The 18,604-nt window shown below is 44.1% G+C and overlaps 1 protein-coding gene across 1 annotated transcript in view; it reads right to left on the reverse strand.

The window, feature by feature from the left end:
• Nucleotides 1–18,604, reverse strand: part of CASQ2 (calsequestrin 2 (cardiac muscle)) — a 117,297-nt gene that overhangs the window by 15,200 nt on the left and 83,493 nt on the right. The window contains exon 8 of the mRNA XM_006874796.1: nucleotides 11,891–11,945. Within this exon, the coding sequence (XP_006874858.1) occupies nucleotides 11,891–11,945 (55 nt within the window). The remainder of the gene's footprint in view (nucleotides 1–11,890; nucleotides 11,946–18,604) is intronic.

Here is an 18,604-nt window from a genome sequence, read left to right on the forward strand (position 1 = left end):
AAAAAAAAAAAAAAGATCTCCAAGCCTAGTGTGCCAGCATCACCATCAAGACAGCAAAGAACAATCCATGGGTGGGCTAGGTGGCTGTCTTCTCCATTGAGCAGTTAGTTTGGAACTCCTTCCCTTGACCCCAACCATGCTGCCTACACTTCTCCTTCCCACAGCTATAGGATGATAGGTGGGTTAAGTCAGTGAAGGTCTGAATGAAATCTCAGAGATCCAGAAACCAAAAAAACCTCACTGCCATCATGTGTATGCCTACTTATAGTGACTCTATATAGGCTAGAGTAGAACTGTCCCTTAGGGTTTCCGAGACTGTATATCTTTAAAGCAACTGACAAGCTCATCTTTCCACCATGGAATGGCTGGTGTGTTTGAACCACTGACCTTGAGATCAACTTAAATAAAGCAGAAGGACCAGGGCTGTGAGAACTAAGATTTCTTCCCTGCCCCACAGACTTTGAATCCAGAGACAACTGCATTACCAGGACTGAGGGCTGCACGTTCAGCCAGGTTTCCCACAGCAAGAGAGTAGCCTCTGGGAATCAATCACATCTCTGTGGGAGGGCAAACTGGTGATTATGCTGTCCCCATTCCCAGCTCCTGCCTGGGAACTAGACTGCACCAAGCCCTAGGGGACCAGCTCCAGGCTAGTCCCAGCCATTCCAGGAGCCAAGGGCTGGCTTGGCAGAAGTGTGGATGTCTCCGACAAAGCAAGGGGCCCAGGAAAAAGCAGGATCGTGAAGCTTTGTCCATCTTGCCCTTGCCTCACTTCAGGGGGCTGGGGACACTCGTTCCATAAAGGCACTGAAAGAAGCCCTCCCTGACTCCACCCCCTGTGGTGTTGTGAGACTCGGTGTTTCTTACTCTGAGAAGAGTGACCTGAGCTTTGGAGAGCCAAGCTCTTATAGTATGGTCCTGTTGCTGCCTTTATGGTCAGGCTGGGCACCTGGGGACACCATTCAGTTTAGAGATTTGTGTCTAGAGAGAACACCAGGTTTGGAGTCTGAAGACCTTATATAGACCACTTAGCTTCTCTGTCACTTCCTTTTCCTCATCTGAGAATGGAGAGACTAGTTTCCTTGTATAATTCTCAGACTGGGTGGCACATTGGTTAAGCACTTGGCTGCTAACCAAAAGGTCAGTGTTTCAAGCTCATGAGGTGTTCCACAGAAGAAAGATGTAGCTGTCTGCTCCCATAAAAAGTACAGCCTTAGAAACCTTATGGAACCGTTTTACTTTTCCTATGGGGTTGCTATGGCAGCGTAGTGGTTACGAATCGGGCTGCCAATCGCAAGGTCAGCAGTTTGAAACTACCAGCTGTTCCACGGAAGAAAGATGAAGCTTTCTGCTCCCGTAAAGATTCACAGCCTCGGAAACCCTGTACAGGGTCACTATGAGTTAGAACCGACTCGACGGCACTTAACAACAACAACAATAGGTTTACTATGAGTCAGAATCAATATGAGTCCAATCAAGCTTTGGATTTTTGATTTCTTTTTAATTATTCTTAAAGGCGGTGAGTCACAGATACTAGAGTCTGTAAAGATTTCCTCTGTCTTCTTCCTTTCCCTCCTCCACCCCTGTTATGCAATGGATTACTTAATATGGACCTTCTAATCACAGTTTTTCTGACTCCCACACAATGACTTGGTGGGACCATGCAAATAGTCCCTTCTTGTAGCCCACCCAAGAGATTGGGCAGTTTGCTGCTAATGCAAATACGATGTATGTTGTTGTTGTTAAGTGCTGTCAAGTCGGTTCTGACCCATAGCAACCCTATATAGGGTTTCTGAGGAGCAGCTGGTGAGCTTGAACCACCAACATTGCAGTTGAAACAGCTTTGCAGTCTGGTGCATTAACCCATAGCACCACACCAGGTATGGTGCCTGTTATATGTTATGACTGTGTGTCAACTTGGCTGGGTCATGGTTTTCAGTGGTTTGTCACTTATGTAGTGATGTAGCCATCCTCCACTTTGCGATCTGACATAAATCTTGGCTTTTATGCCTTTGGTTATGGTCCCATTTGGAAGTGAATTGTCCGTTATGTTAATAAGGCAGGATTAGGGTTGATGTAACTTGAGTCACTGCCTTAAAAGAGGGTGTGACTTAAGTCACACCCTTGCACCTACCTTCTAAGGGGAGTCCTTGAAGGGATGGCTTGCATCTGATATATATGTTATTGTTTCTATTAAGTGCCATCGAGTTGATTCCGACTCATAGCAACCCCATAGAGTGTTTCTGAGGAGCAGCTGGTAGGTTTGAGCTGCTGACCTGTGATTAGCAGTGTAATGCTTATCTATAGTGCCATACCAAGACTATATATATATATATAAATCTATCTATCTATCTATCTATCTATCTATCTATCTATCTATCTATGTTGTAGTTGTTAAGTACTGTCAAGTTGATTCTGTGTCACAGTGACCCTGTATAGGGTTTCCAAGAAGCACATGGTGGATTTGACATTTCAACCTAGTGTTTCGCAGTCTAGTGCTGGTCCTACAGCGCCACGCCAGGAGTCCATAGATGACAGGCTGCTGGCTAACAAGGCTGCAGAAGTTGACAATTCAAGGTAGACAATAGATTGACTGTAGATTCAGGAACTAAAAGTCAAATATTGACAAGCCAGATGCCTGGTTGGTCCTAAGGCCAGAGCCCACCCAGTCAGTGTGCAATTCTCAAAAAACAGCATTATAATATTTAAATTTGAACACTTAGGGGAGCCTCAGGGAAGGCAAGGTTCAAAGCTCTCCCCTGACACAGTTCAATATTTCAGAAGCCACTGGTAAGAGCAAGACAACTATGTAAGCATAACGTAGTAGTTAGAGAGCCTGGACGTGGAGCTGGATGGCTGGGCTTGGCCCTAGTTCTACCCTCGTATTCCCCATGAGACTTTGGAAAGTCATTTAACTTCTCTGTGCCTTTGTTTCCTCAGAGTGTACACTGGTGTGATGATAATAGCAGTACTTTCCATATTGGGCCCTGGTTTGGTAGTGTGGGATAAGTGCTGGAAAGTCAGCAGTTCAAACCCACCAGCAACTCTCAGAAACCTTGTGAGTCATTATGAGTCAGAACCAATTGGACAACACCCAACAAGTACCAAGTGTTAAACTGAATCAATCACATCTAAAATTTAAAAGCTCAGGTAAACAGTATTTCTATTTTTTTATCTCTAAAACATTTACAAGAACCTGGGGCAGCTGAAACTCAGGAGGGACCTTGGAGTGGTTCATCAAGGGCCTGTCACTAATTCAGTTCCACCTGCACAGACCACAGCCTGGCTTGGCCTTTCTAGCTTGTTAGTGCTAATATTCCCAGTGCCCTTGGAGGATAGCCATCCAGCATGCGCTCATGTAGAAACAGCACTTTGCAAACCTTTCATCGAGCTTTATAAAGAAGATGTCAGCCTGATGCAGTCACATCTGGGGGCAGCAGGGAAGACAGCCATTCATTTCAGACCTGTCAATTGAGCAGCTCCACCAGTAGACATCATGGGTGCAGAAGCAAAGTGGACAGGCAGCACCATCAGGCAATGGCTGGAGCAGGCAGGAGGGGGGTCTGGCCTTCCCAGCCCATCCACCTGCCAGGCAGCTGGAAGCAGAGCTCAGAGCAGAAGAAGGCTGGTATGGATCTGGGGTTAAGCCCTCTCCAAGAAAGTAGACAATGTCCCCTCCCAGCATCCTACAATCAATTACCAGCTTTTGTAAGAGACCCTGGGGACCCAGGTTACTAGGACAGACTTTTGTTGTGGTATAATCTCAAATTCCAACTCTGGGAACATCAGTGGCCAGCAAGGAGGAAGTTTGATTTTCTCTATTGATTTTGTTCACAGGCTTCCAGGTGGCTGGACTCTCCTCACTTTCCTCTTCCCTCCTTCCGCCTTCGCTGTTCCGCCTGCTGCCCATACTGCAGCAGCATTGCACATGCTCAGAGCCCGCAGCCTGCAGGGTCTTCAAAATCTGAGAGGTCCTGTGATCAGATGGAGTATGCTTCTGCTGTGACTTTAACCAACCCAGTGACCACGAGTCTACCATTGGCCTTCTCTGGGTCTTAATGTTCTGGTCTCATTGGAGGTGGAAGGGTGGTGACGGGCAGCAGAGAGGAAGGGGAGCAGGCCCAAAGATTACTGGGGTGTAGTCAGTGACTGAATAGTACAAGGACATGTGCAGGGTTTTGCAGGGAATGGGCTGGGCTGGGAAGCCAGACAACCTTCAACTTAATTCCAGTCACGTCCTTTCCAAGCAAGTCAATGTCTCTAAGTCTCAGCTTCCTCAGTTGTAAAATGGGAATTAAAACAGGATCTCCCTCATGGGGTGGTTATAGCACACAACCATGCAATAGGTGATGATGCTTATCATAGTTGTGATGAAGTTAGAGGTCAAGAGAATTTGCTTGAATTTCAGTCTTAGTTAAGATATAATAAGTGATTAAGATACATTATTTAATGTGTAAGACACACTTTTTCACTTTCTGGTGTGGTGCTGTAGGGAAAGCACTGAACTGCTAACCACAAGGTCAGTGGTTCAAAACCACCAGCCACTTCTCGGAAATTCTATACAGGGCCTCTATGAGTCAGAACCAACTCAACAGTTCATAACAACAGCAACAACAAAGATGCACTTTCCTTATCTTATCTACATTGAGACAATAATATTGTTGTCCGGGACTGTCTGGTCAGCCCCTACTCATGGTGACTCCATGCACAACACAATGAAACACTGTCCTGTCCTGCAATAGCCCTATGATCAGTTGTGGATTGGGCCATTGTGACCATAGGGTTTACAATGGCTGATTTTTGGAAGTAGATCCCCGGGTCTTTTTCCCTAATTTGTCTTAGTTTAGAAGACCCACTGAAACTTGTTCAGTATCTAAGCAACACACAAGCTTCCACTGACAGATGGATGATACCTATGCACAAGATACATTGGGTGGTAATTGAATCAGATCTCCCACATGGAAGGAGGGATTCTACCACTGAGTCACACACATACACACATACACATGTGTGTGTATTTAACACATATCAGAGCAGATTTAGAGACTCAATGTGATAATCTACATAAAGCTATACAAAGTAAGTTCCTCAGAAACTGCTCTTTCTCTGAAAGGAGCTGTATTATTTTCTTGGAAATAAGTAGGACCTTCTTGCTTTGATGGCTGGGTAGGAGTTTGGCTGGGGCAATAGGCAGTGTGTAATGAGTTAGCAAGATCTAGGAGGGACTATTGTCTGTGGAGGAATGCAGGAATGTAGTTTCTCCTCCCACAGGCAGCCAGTGGCCCCTCTGTCCTGCCCCAGGTTACCCACCAGTGACCAACTGGTAAATGACTGACTAATATTAGAGTCAAGGACTTCCACAGAAAAGTCTGTCCCTTTCCCAGCCTACCCCTTCCCTCCTCCATCTCAGAACCTTTCTTGCAGCTTAGCTGTAACAAGCCCTAGCATGGGCTCCTGGGAAAAGACCCAACTTCAGGCCCAGGGATATTTGTGCAGGGAGGAGGTGGAAGCAGTTTCAGGAGCTCAATTCATTACAGCAGCAATCTCGGTCAAACAGGTTCCTGCAGCTTGAGGGAGGCCTCTTTGTTCTATTGTTCTGGAGAGCCAGACAGGCCTCCCCACAATCCTAGAAGGGGGCAGGAGGGGTGGGGAGAAAGTCCCCTGGAGTCTGGCCAACAGGCTGCTGTGACGACAATTTCATCTCTGTTCACACAACACTAGGAATCAATTCTGTTTGATGCGAGCTTGTAAACTGTAGGCAACTGGCTTCCTTTGCTATTTTCTCCATCAGTCGAGAGCAGAGGGGTGGCCAGAGTTAGTGAGAAGAAGTTGGAACCACACTAGCATAGTTTGGGGCCAAAGATATCATTAAGGACTTTTCCAACTCTGCAAGTCTATGATAAAGAATCTGGAATATCAATGGCTATTCCAAAAAGTGAAGAAATCCAGGGGAAAAGCTCTTAGATAATGTGGAGCATATATCTGGGCTTGATACAATGGAATGTTTTGTTGTTGTTAGGTCCACAAAGTCCTGCACCCTCCTCACAATGGTTAGGTTTGAGCCCATGGTTACTACCTCTGTGTTAATCCATCTCGTCGAGGGTCTTCCTCCTTTTCAATGACCTTCTACTTTACCGAGCATGCTCTCCTTTTCTAGGAACTGGTCCTTGCTAACAACATGTCCAAAATATTGTTGTTGCTCTTAAGTGCCATTGAGTGAGTTCCGACTCATAGATACCCTGTGTAGGGTCTCCGAGAAGTGACCGGTGAGATTGAACTGCCAGCTTTGTGGTTCAAACTGAACTTGTGGTTCACAAGTTGAACTGCCAGCTTTGTGGTTCACCTACAGGGCCACACCAGGCCTCCTGTCCAAAATATGTGAGAGGAAATCTCACCATCCTCACATCTAAGGGGCATTCTGGCTGTCCTGCTTCCAGATTTGTTTGTTCTTCTAGCAGTCAATTATACTTTAAATATTCTTCAGCTAATACCATCATTCAAAGGACCTCTGCTAGCGTAGTGGTTAAGAATCGGGCTGCGAACCTTAAGGTCAGCGGTTCAAAACTACCAGCCGCTCCGCTGGAGAAAGATGAGGCTTTCTACTCCCATAAAGATTTACACCCTCAGAAACCCTATACAGGGTCGCTATGGGTCGGAACCGACTCAGACGGCACTTAACAATACCATCATTCAAATGCATCAATTCTTTTGTTTTCCTTATTCATTGTTCAGCTTTCACATGCATATGAAGTGAGGGAAAATACTGTGGCTTGAGTCAGGTGCAACACCTCAGTCCTTAAAGTGACACTTAGTCCCTAAAGTGCTATTTAACATTTTCAAGATGTCTTTTGCAGCAGATTTACATGTCATTTGATTTCTTGACTGTAGCTTCCAGGGAAAATTAGTCAACCTTTTAAAGGATTGAAATACTGAAAGAACCTTGAAAATATGCTAAGGAAGACAGACACAAAAGGCAGACACAAATTCTATGACTTAATTTACATGAAATGTACAGGATATGCAGATTCATAGACACAGAAAGCTAATTCATGGTTGTCAGGGACAGTGGGAATGAAGCGTGACAGCTAATGGTATGGGTTTTTTTTTGGGGGGGGTGATAAATTATTCTGCTATTCAATAGTAGGCATGGTGGTACAACTTTATGAATGTATTAAAAACAACTGAATTATATACTTTAAAGGGGTGGCTTTCATGGTATTCAATTATATCTCAATTTTAAAAGTGATATGAGATATAAATTGGGGTTAAATCTGTAAGGAACTATGAAGACTGCATAATTGTTGTTGTTATGTACCATTGAGTTGTTTCTGACTCATAGCAACCCTGTATAGGGTTTCTGAGGAGCAACTAGTGTGCTTGAACCTCTGACCTTGCAGTTCTAACTGATGTGCAGATCTGCATGTTAACTCGCAGTGCCACACCAGGACTCCAGAGACTGCATAATACATTAACAGCAACAACAACAAAAAAGACTGGTTTGATGCAAAGAATTTGGGTCAGTCTTGAGTCCATCAATCTTCCAACATCTAATAATCTGACCATCTCACCATTCAACAAGTATTTCTTGAGTATCTTCTATGGAGCCCTGGTGTGTAGGATAAGCACTGGACTACTAACCACCAGGTTGGTGGTTCAAACCCACCAGCTGCTCTTTGAAACTTTATACAGGGTTGGGGGATTCTTTGCTGGTTACCAGGATATGAGGGGTGAGGGGAGGAGAGGGAGGTGAAGGTGGAGCACAGGGTAGGGAATAAACACAGGATATTTTGGGTGCTAGAGAGGGGGCAATATATAAGAAGGGGGAGGGGAATGGAAAACAAAGTGGATGGGAAAACAATTAGGCAGGTTTGCATGGGCTAAGTGGAACAGAGGTAAATAATGATGTATGCACAACCTTGGAACAACAGGGCTCTGGGATACAGGGTTTGAGACATGGTTGGAATGGGCAAAAGGGGGGAAATAATGTTAAGATGCTTGGCTGTCTTTATGAATCTTGGTTTCCCTGGCATACAATTATAAAATAGACACTGGAGGGGGAGAGAAAGGAATAGTCAGAAATATCACCATAGAAAGCTTATAAGTCCGTCTTCTGCCTATAACTGATTGGAACACCTAAAATGGGGCTACAACGTGCCCAGTGAAGGAGGCTTCCAGTGGAGCCTCTGCATTACATAAGACTATAGTTGGAATCCTGAACAGCATCCAGAATTTTCTGAGGTGGGAAATTTCCACTTGAAAGGACAAGCAGACTAGCCTGGAGTGGCTAGAATAATAGAATATACTTCTTGAAAGAAAGACCAACAGGAAAAATGCAAAACAATAATGGCAGTCTGACTGATAACTACAAGAACAAGCAAGTTCTCACCCAGGAGACATCAAGGCAAGTGGTTGGGTCCCCTCAGGGCAAACCCCCTTCCAAGACTAAGACTCAATGGGAATACAAGCTCTGATTGGTGACCACATTTATCACTGATAAGGGGAAGTGAGGGAAAAACAGCAATGAAGCTGCGAACTAAGCCCTCCAATGTTCAGTAGACTCCTGTGAACCCGGGTGGAGACCTGGTTGGCCATCAGTGTGGCAAGACCTGGGGACTCTTGAGCCCAGAGTCAGTGACATAGACACAGAGGACTAGAGTGGAGAGTGAAGCATCCAGCTGATAAGAAGTGAGGGCATATGCATCAGAACACCCACACTTTCAGATAATACCCACTTGACCTGGCTTCAATGACTGGATGATCAGAGCTCAACTAGAAGAAGAAAGAAGAGGAAAAAAAGAGTAATCTGATACAATTTGATGAACTTGACCTACACCTATGGATGCAATAGCTCAAAAGGGAACAGCGAAGATCATTCCCACCCCCTCCATGCACAGAGTAGACAGGGATGGGAAACTTGGACATTGGCTACCCAAAATGGGGGGCTACAAAGGCAAGAAGTGACTGGCTTACAAGCTTTCAAGAGGGAGCCTAGATCCAGAGGGCGCAGATGAAGGTAGAATTTCCACTGAGTAGTATCCAATCTGTCTGGATGGGTCTGATGAAAGGAGATGCAGATAGGTCTCTTGTGATGTTGTTGTTGTTGTTAGGTGCCATCAAGTTGGTACCGACCCATAGCGACCGTATGCACAGCAGAACGAAACACTGTCTGATCCTGGGCCAACCTCATTACTGTTGTCACGCTTGAGTCCATCTATGCTGTCACTTGGCCAATCCATCTCATTGATGGTCTTCCTCTTTTTCTCTGACCCTCCACCTTACCAAACATGATATCCTTTTCTAGTGACTGGTCTCTCCTGACAATATGTCTGAAGTATGAGAAACGAACTTTGGCCCTCTTGGCCTCCAAGGAGCACTCTGGCTGCACTTCTTCTTTACTATAGTGAATAATTGTTATAAGGACTGTGAGGGTTGGAAATGTAAAGGTGGATGTTTTGTAGTAAAAGGAGGGGAGTAGTTGACTCTGCAGTCTAGAAGCAGAGGTGCCTGGGACCCTACCCAGAGAAGCAGTGGTGCCAGAGATGGCGGCAGAGACAATGACGTGGAGAGATGGAGCCACTGGGGACTTTATACACAGAAAGGGAGAGGGGCTGTGTGCTGACGACACAGAGAGGGAGGGGGCAGGCTTGCAGGGTATACCCTTTGGTTGGTTGATGATGCATGGAGGGGATGGTAACCATGGCAATGAATGGATATACATACGATAGGATGAATGTAAAGCTAATGTTCTCCCATGTAAACTATCACATAATTCACATTAAAAAAACAACAACAAAAAAAAAACACTTTATACAGGGTTGTGATGAGTTGAAATTGACTCAGTGACAATTAAGAGCAACATATGTTAAAGTACTCTGTGAGCATCATGAATATGCCCCTCAAATGTAGGATCCTAACCAAAGAAGGGACTCTGGTAGCGTAGTGGTTACGAATCGGGCTGCGAACCTCAAGGTCAGCAGTTCAAAACTACCAGCTGTTCCGCGGGAGAAAGATGAGGCTTTCTGCTCCCGTAAGGATTTACACCCTCGGAAACCCTGTACAGGGTCGCTATGGGTCGGAACCGACTCAACGGCACTTAACAACAACAACAACAACCAAAGAAGCAGCGACATCAGAGATGGAGGCAGACTCATGGAAAGACTGGCTTGCAAAATGTGCCCTTTGGTTGTTTAAATGATTATATATTCCAGAGTGTTTTTGTGTACATCAAAAAATTAAGAAACAAAACAGAGAGGTAATAGAGGCAAATACTGTTTACCAATGAATAGTGCACAGAGGGGATTGGAATCACTTCAATGAGACGAAATACAATGAGTCGAGTGCAAAACCGAAGCTCTACCATGTAAACTACCACTCAATTCACTATAAAAGCTTAAAAAAAAAAAAAACCCAAAAAACAAAATTAATGTGCCCCTGCTTTATGGTCTTCCACTAACTAACTGTGTTCTATTAGAACTTCCATTTAATTTCTCTGCGTCTCAGTTTCCTTACATGTTCTATAGAGGTAATCTCTAGAGTCCATCCTTCTAAGTCGAATGCAAAAGAGAATGAGGTCCCAGGCAAATACTAGATAGTTCCGAGGCACTTGGAGCTGTTGTTGTTAAGTACTGTTGAGTTGCTTCTGACACATGGCCACCCTGCATAGGGATTCCGAGGAGCAGCTGGTGAGCTTGAACTGTCGACCTTGCAGTTCCAATGGCTTTGCAGTCTGGCGCATTAACCCACAGCACCATGCCAGGACTCCAGTACTTGGAGCAGTGGGTTCTAAACCTGATGATGAAGCAGAACTTGTCTCTGAGTTTTGTGAATTTATAGGTTCCCAGGGTTCATTGAGGGTTAATGCACAGGACTGTAAGGTTGGTTTGAACTTCACAGTTGGCAGTTCAAACTCTACACCCTATACAGGGTGGCTATGAGTTAGAACCGACAACAACAGGGTTCGCTCCTGAGGTTCTGATTTAATTAGCCTGTGGTGGCCTTGGCACTTGTTGTGTTTTGAAACCAATGTTCCAGGCACCTCGTGGTCCAAAGCCTGGCTGCTAACACATCCAAATGAAGTATTATGCCTCCTCCAGTTGCATTCTGGATTGCTCCCCATCCACTGCCACTGAGACAATTCCAGCTCACAGTGACTCTGAAGGACAGAGCAGGGTTTCCAAGATTATAAATCCTTATGGAACTAGCCTGTTAGACCTTTCTCCTATATGGAGCAGCTGGTGAATTCAAACCGCTGGCCTTTTCAATAGTAGTCAAGCACTTTAGCCATGTCACCACTAGGTATTCTTAGGATTGCCCCAAATCTCCCCAAACACAACTTACCACTATCTGTGCTTACAATTTTCTGCTTACACTGTGCTGCAGAAGCAACCTCTTTTATTTTTGGCCTTATTATATTGCGGGGTATTTTCTATGCAGCTTCCTTAGCACTGACAATATTTGAGAAATCAGTATTTACATTGGCCTCAACTCATGTCGTGTCAGAGTCGTGTCATGACCCCATGTGTGTCAGAGTAGAACTGTGCTCCCGAGGGTTTTCAGCGGTTGAGTTTTCAGAAGTAGATTCCCAGGCTTTTCTTTTGTGGTACATCTGAGTGAACTCAAACCACCAACCTTTCAGTTAGTAATTTATCACTGAATTGTTTGTACCACCCAGGGACTCCAGATCAAAGGGCAGATTTGTTATTTTAATCTATTGTTGCTGTTGTTGTTGTGAAGTGCTGTCCAGTGGGTTCTGACCACCAGGGGGTGCCTGGTATCTTGCAGTTGCATTATGAATATGGGAAGTGAGGGGTGAGAAAGGATCAAGGATGACAAATGTGAAAAGCCAGTTCTTACTTAAGATATATAAAAGAGCAGATGGAGGATTTCCTACCTGGATCACTCTTCTCTGCAAAGGCCACAATGTGGACCCCTTTTAAATCATCTTCCTGTGGAAGAAACAAATCCAAGGTTACACTCCAGGTAGAAAGGTTCTGAGGGACATGGACTGAGAGTGTGGGATGGAGATGGGGAGGTGGGACTTGTGACATGGGCAGTGGACACAGAGGTACAGAGGAACAGTTGTGGGCACACATGGAAGAGGAGAATGCTGATGAGTGTAATTAGGGACGAGTGAAGTGGTGCCGGAGGGATGCACGGAGCTTTGATAAAGGATTTGGAAAAATGGGTTTGCAACACAGGAACAACTACACACAAGACATTAGTACTAAATGGATCTCACTCCCGTGGTCTGGAGGGTCCAGGAAAGCAGCAGGAAAAGGCAAAATGAGGAAGAAGGTTGAGTCTGGCTTCTCGGGGGCTCATAGGGGTAGCAAGCACTCTGAACATGGCTTAGTGACTGGAGTTGTCCATTTCTGTTTCAAGAATTCATCACCAGGAGATTTAATGAAGGATGTGCCAGAATATGGAAACTTTTGAATGCTGCTGGCAAATCCTGAACTATCATTCCCAATAGGTCGCAAACAGGAATCTTTGAGGTAAGTTAGGATGTGGAGACTGTTTTTGTTTATACAAGAATTGTATATACATGTATAGTGCTTCTTTGTTAAGATTTCAACAGCACCTCTTATTGAATGGGGACATTGGCACTACAGGATAAGCACTGGACTGCTAGCCAGTTCAAACCCACCAACCGCTCCTTGGAAACCCTATACAGGGTCACTATAAGTTGGAACCGACTCAACTCACTTAGCAACATCATTACCATGGGGGCATAATGAGATTTTTGTCACCCAGTGGTAAAATTCTTGCCTCACACGCACGAGTTGTTAAATGTCATTGAGTAGGTTTCAACTTACAGTGACCTTGTACAGGGTTTCCAAAACAGTACATCTTTGCAGGAGCAGAAAACCTGATCTTTCTCCTGTGGAGCGGCTGGCTGGTGGGTTTAAAACGCTAACCTTGTGGTTCAGTCTGGTGCTTAACCTACAGAGTCACCATGCTCCCATATGCAGGAGAGCAGGGTTCAATCCCAGCCAATGCACAGTTAGCACCTCTCTGTCAGTTGTTGTTGTTATGTGCCATGGAGTCGGTTCCAACTCATAACTACTCTGTACAGGGTTTCCGAGGCTGTACATCTTTATGGGAGCAGAAAACCTCATCTTTCTCCCATGGAACAGCTGGTAGTTTCAAACTGCTGACCTTGAGGTTCGCAGCCCAATTCGTAACCACTATACTACCAGAGCTCCTTCTCTGTCAGTGGATGCTTGTAAGTTGCTATGACATGGAACAGGTTTCAATGGTGTTTCCAGACTAAAATGAAAGAAAGGCCGGGTGATCTACTTCTGAAAATCAGTCAACAAAAACCCCATGGATTGCCACCAACTGATCTCTAACCCATTTTGGGAATGGTGCAAGACTAGGCAGTGTTTTCCTCCGTTGTACGGAGGGACACCAGGAATCAGGGGCTGGCTCTATCTATGGCAGCTAATGACGGCAACAAGATATGGTAAATAGGGGACATGATCTCATGTAACTGTGATCTCCAGCAGGTTTCGTTACTGTGTGCCTTTCTAGAATGCAGAAATTGGTTTTAGAATAAAGATTCCATATTCTTTCTGCCTCTGGATCTAAAGCTTGCCAAAGCAGTGTGGATTTATGAAGCATTTTTGTAAGCGTGAGGGGCTCCTTGAAGAGTCTAAAATCTGGATCTGAAGAAGATTGAGGGTATGTGACAAGGAAAAGTGGGTATAGCTGTGGGTATTGGGGGAAGGAAGGGCAAGGCAAAGAAGCTAGAGAGAATACTTTTTAACTATGGGGCAAGCATGGGGCATCTCATGATTCTGCATCCCAGACAGAGAGAACAGTATGTTTTGTTTCTCTTTTGCATTGATTACTCTTGGAGAAGGAGGCGAGACAGCATGGAGGTGTCTCTGTCATAAGCAATGTGATCCTCAGGAGATTTGGAAAGGAAAGATATGTGAGACTGAGACACTGGGGATAAAGCTGAGTGAACACTGATTATGGCTGACACCAGGAGAGAGGGTCATTGGACATCCTGAATGTCATAGCGGAATCATCCTATGGAAAAATCTCCAGGCTTCTCAACCCTCCCATGATCCCTGTTTCCATTTCAATTGATTTTAATGCTGGTGCAATTCTATCTAAATGCTAATTTTTTCCCCTTTGAGTTTGGAAAGGACAAAACCTCCAAAAATTCTAAGAGAGATGAAATGGAAAATATTACTATTAAAAATAGGAGAATGGGCACTGCCTTTGTCAGATTCACTTGGAAATTGAATTTTACATATACATATATATGTGTGTGTGTGCCCGTTTATTACACAAATCAGTCAGTAAACAGAAGGGAGTCTGAAGCTTCTGTGTTTTACATTTGCTATTATTGCCAGACAGAATCTCCTGATCAGTTCTCATTAGGCTGCCCTAAGTCCGTCTCCTGCCATCAGATGGCAGTGAGCCGTGCTAACTCTGTGAAGCAAGCCTCATTGTTGTGTGCCTTTCTAGAATGCATTTGGAAATTGGTTTCAGAATAAAGAATCCATATTTGTTTTCCGAGAGGCTGTCACTCCTTGGTGTGGAGAGAGAGGTATCTCCTTGGGAAAGAGTCTCTCTGTGTGTCTGAAAGATTCAGCACACAAAACTTGATTGGACACCTACTAAGAAGCAAGCACTTGCTAGGTGCTGGGCATTTTCATGTGATAAACCCAAGGAGCATGAGTGTGTGGGTCAGCCCCGGAGTCGGGGTCACTCAGTGAGAATGCAAGGTGCAGTGGTGGGGAAGAGCACACCCCTGGGGAGCTCTCTGAACGCCACAGCCTTTCTACCCGCAGCACCTTTTTGCTCTTTAGAATGTGCAGATGGTGGTAAATGCTGTTGAGTAGGGTTTCTAAGAAGTGACTGGTCGGTTTGAACTGCCAACCTTGCAGTTATCTGTCCAGTTACCTTTTAAATTACATGTTTCTTGTCCTGCAAGCTCTGAGGAAAGGGATTGTGCCTTCAAATAACAAAGATGATTATTAATTGCCATTCACGATGTAAGTACTTTGTAAGTACATTACCTCTAAATCTCAAATGAAAGTCTTATTTCTATTTTGTGAAATAATTGTAGAGATTTATCTAAGATAACAAGGAACCCTGGAAGCATAGCGGTTTATGAGTTGGGCTGCTAACTGAAAGATCAGCAGTTTGAATCTACCTACTGCACCTGGGGAGAAAGACAAGGCTTTCTGCTCCCGTAAGGATTACAGTCTCAGAAACCTGATACAGGGTCACCATGAGTTGGGACTGACTCCATGGCACACAACCATCACCCATCAACAATTGAAGCCACCAAGCTAGTAAGTGATGCAACCGGGAGTCAAGCCAATTCTATCCAGCTCCAAAGCCCATGTTCTATTGTTCTCACCAGCAGCAGCACACTGGGCCCCAAGCATCGATTTTCACTCTGCAGGGTTTGCAGAAGATGTTGCACATTTGGGTCATTGACTCTTACATAAGTTGAAGGAGACTGCGAAGGGGTCCGTAAATCAAGTGACAATGCACAAAGTCCCCCATAGCACTGATGATTGGGAGCTACTTTGGTGACTATCATCTGGAGTCTCCAACACTTTGCACAACCCTCTGTCAGCTAACGACTGTCAGGCTAGACTGGTGATGTTTTTACACTGTTTCATCTACTTCACCTGGAATGCCTAAGGACAGAACAGCCATGCTCCTTTTTATAACTTCAGTGCTTAGTACAATGGAATAGGGTTTTACTAATGCTTATGGCTATTGTTCAGTGTCATCGAGTCAGTTCTGACTCATAGCAACACTGTATAGGGTTTTCATGGAGCTGTTTGTGGGTTTGAACCACTGACCATGTCGCTAGCAGTCCAGTGCTGCTCCTACAGCACCACACCAGGACTCCTTATTAATGTTTATTGACTTTAAAATATGGTGAGAAAAATCTTACAGATTCACTGAAGAAAATTAGTAAATGTTAAAAACACCAAGTAGAAAGGAAATATCTCAATTACCCAGATGTGAGTATAAACAGTGTTTAATGTTTTGATCTAGTCCCTTCCAGGCTCTGCTGAATGTTTGCTACTGAATGAAGAGACACACAAAGAAATGCAATTAGAACTAGCAGTCTCCCTGATTAGGGTGCAATCAATGGAGTAAGCTGCGGCTCATCTGGGTCTCTCTGGCCGGTTCTCTGAAATACTTCACTGTTTTAACAGAGGGAAGATAATTTTCGAGGAATTCCTGTCTCCCATCCTCTGTGAATTTTGCCCAGGACCCTAGCTGACTGCATGTGAGGATGGAGAGTGGTTTGGAGGGTGGAGCCCCCAATGGGAATGAAAGGTCAGCAGTAGATCTGGATGGCCTGCCCACCTTCACATTCCTCAAATATGAGAGAGCGAGAGTAACAGAAGTACAAGCTATTCAGTTTTTCCCATAGCAAATATGGCTAGGTATTGTTTGCTCGAGTAATAATAAATAATATGTTTTCTATGGTTTGAAGTTTCAAATAACTGCACAACTGGGCAGAGAAAAAGGTAAATAATTCTTTAAGCCTTAGCTTCTATCCTATCTTATTCAAATATTTGGCAATGTCTGGGAAGTGGAATGTTGAAGATAAAGAGTAAGTGCAATATCTGGTGACTTTACTGATATGTGTACTCCATGTTGCTTTGGCCAAGTGTCCCATGGAGGGTCTCCCTTTTCAGTGGGCTGGGCAACAGAGAGAAGGTTGGGGACCAGTTCCCAGAGGTCCTTCTAATAGATTGAGTTCTGCTTCTTCTTTTTAAGGATGTGACAATGACCCAGAGACCCTATGAGTTGGAACTAACTCCATGGCACACATGACTCCCTCCCATGTTGGAAAATAGACTGAGGGAGCTCATTTGGCCTGGTTAGGCTGGGTGTAGGTTCTGCAGCCATCAAATCTGCTGTCAGTGAGGAAAATCCTGGGTAAATGGTTCCACACATTTGTATTATCTCCCTTCCAGCCATCCAAATCCTGGAAAGTTGTCTCTTAGAGAGAAAACAGAAGAACCAAGGGTACAGGTATGGCAAAGCAGAATAGGAAAAAATCACTCTCAATTTTAAATGTTATTTAAAAAAGTGTCATAAAAGACAGAAAAAAAGACCAACAACCTGTTCCAGATTAAAGGAGACTAAAGAAACATACTTTGTTGAGAAGACAAAGTCAAGTATAATAATGAAATGTGCAAACACCTGGAGTTAGACAACCCAAAGGGAAGAATTCGCACAGCTTTTCTCAAGCTGAAAGAACTGACAAAACATTCAAGCCTTGGGTTGCCATATTGAAGGATGTTGTTGTTGTTGTTGTTATGTGCCGTGGAGTCGGTTCCGACTCCTGGCGACCCTGTACAGGGTTTCCGAGGCTGTAAATCTTTAGGGAAGCAGAAAGCCTCATCTTTCTCCTGTGGAACAGCTGGTAGTTTCAAACTGCTGACTTTAAGGTTCGCAGCCTGATTCGTAACCACTACACTACCAGAGCTTCAATAACCTCATATGCATGCGAAAGCTGGGCAGTGAATAAGGAGAACTGTAGAAGAATTGATGCTTTTGAGTTATGGTGTTGGAGGAGAATATTGAAAGTGCCATGGACTGCCAAATAAACAAACAGATCTGTGTTAGAAGAAGTACAGCCAGAGTTCTCCTTGGAGGCCAGGATGGCCAAACTTTGTCTCTCATACTTCGGACATATTGTCAGGAGGGGAGCAGTCACTGGAGAAGGATATCATGTTTGGTAAGGTGGAGGGTGAGAGAAAAAGGAAGACCGCCAACGAGATGGAAACAACCACAAACATCCATTAATAATCAGAATGCAGAATATAAGAAGTAAAAATTCAGGAAAGTAAGGAGTCATCAGGAATGAAATGGAAAGCATAAAGATCAACTGCCTAAACATTAGTGAGCTGAAATGGGCTGGTATTGGCCATTTTTAATTGAGCAAACATATGATCTCCTAAGCCCAAAATGACAAATTGAAGAGGAATGGCATGACATTTATCGTTGAAAAGAGCATTTCAAGATTTATCCTGAAGTACAACCCTGTCAATGACAGGGTAGTACTCATACACTTACAAGGAAGACAGTTAATACAACTATTACTCAAATTTATCCAATGACAACTAATGCCAATGATGAAGAGACAGATTTTTACCAACTTTTTCAGTCTGTAAATCATCAAATATGCAATCAAGATACATTGATAATTACTGGTGATTGGAATGTAAAAGTTGAAGACAAAGAAGGATCAGTAGTTAGAAAATATGATCTTGCTGATAGAAGCAACGCAGGAGATCACATGATAGAATTTTGTGAGACCAATTACTTATTCATTGGAAATACCTATTTTCAACAACATAAATTGTGGACCTCCTTGGATGAAATATAGAGGGATCAAATTGACTCTACCTGTGGAAAGAGACTGAAGAGAAGCCAAAATAAGCGTAGAGGCTGACTTCAGTACAGAACATCAATTCCTCATATGTGAGTTCCAATTGAAGCCAAAGAAAATTAAAACAAGTCCACAGGAACAAAGTATTACCTTTAGTATACCCTACCTGAATGTAGAGGCCAATTCAAAAACAGATTTGACCCACTGAACACT

This window comes from Chrysochloris asiatica, unplaced genomic scaffold (assembly GCF_000296735.1).
Source record: "Chrysochloris asiatica unplaced genomic scaffold, ChrAsi1.0 scaffold00302, whole genome shotgun sequence".
NCBI lineage: Eukaryota > Metazoa > Chordata > Mammalia > Afrosoricida > Chrysochloridae > Chrysochloris > Chrysochloris asiatica.